Source organism: Cystoisospora suis, assembly GCF_002600585.1.
Source record: "Cystoisospora suis strain Wien I chromosome Unknown contig_8041, whole genome shotgun sequence".
Classification (NCBI taxonomy): Eukaryota; Apicomplexa; class Conoidasida; order Eucoccidiorida; family Sarcocystidae; genus Cystoisospora; species Cystoisospora suis.
This window is the reverse complement of record NW_027160824.1, coordinates 12,449-13,048: the sequence shown is the minus strand read 5'-3', so window position 1 is coordinate 13,048 and position 600 is coordinate 12,449. Positions and strand designations below refer to the sequence as shown.

The 600-nt window shown below is 41.2% G+C and overlaps 1 protein-coding gene across 1 annotated transcript in view; it reads right to left on the bottom strand.

Moving 5' to 3' along the window:
• CSUI_010703 (peptidyl-prolyl cis-trans cyclophilin-type domain-containing) overlaps positions 1 to 600 on the bottom strand; it is a 10,451-nt gene continuing 9,851 nt past the window's right edge. Inside the window, exon 9 of the mRNA XM_068070805.1 lies at positions 1 to 534. Within this exon, the coding sequence (XP_067917219.1) occupies positions 133 to 534 (402 nt within the window). The 3' untranslated portion in view covers positions 1 to 132. The remainder of the gene's footprint in view (positions 535 to 600) is intronic.

Here is a 600-nt window from a genome sequence, read left to right as displayed (position 1 = left end):
GGGGTATCAAGACCTTCCTACCTTCTTTCTTAACATGAGTAAACAGCCAAGATCAGGAGCTTACATGAAAAGGAATGAATGAGAGACATTCCTTCTAAGTTCAATACAGAGAGAATTGAGTAATGACTACTACTACCAACTAGAGAAATCGAAAGATGTCCTAGCGATCTTCACTTTCTGCGGTATAGACGCATACTCAAGTAAAGCTGGATTATTCTTACACTTCTCTCTTAAAGATGAGAAAGACGCAGAAGAAGAGGTAGATGAAGATGAAGAAGAATTAGGAGGCATTGGTTGAGCCATTCCTTGAGATTCTTCTTCGTCATCTCGGTCACTGGCTGATCGTTTTTTCTTTTTAGCTTCTTCTTTCTTATCTGTTAAAGCCTTGGAGGCACGAGAAGAAGTAGAAGAGGAGGCGACTGCTGTAGATATAGAAGGGGGGAGATATCGCCCTACAGCATTCGAGTAGCGATTGGGGTGAGAAGCTGTCTCATCTAAAGCATCTCGATTGTTGAACCAGGGCTTCGATGCTTCCTAATCACAACCATACACAGAATCATCAAATACAACCAAGTAAGCACATCTATCTATCTTTAATCT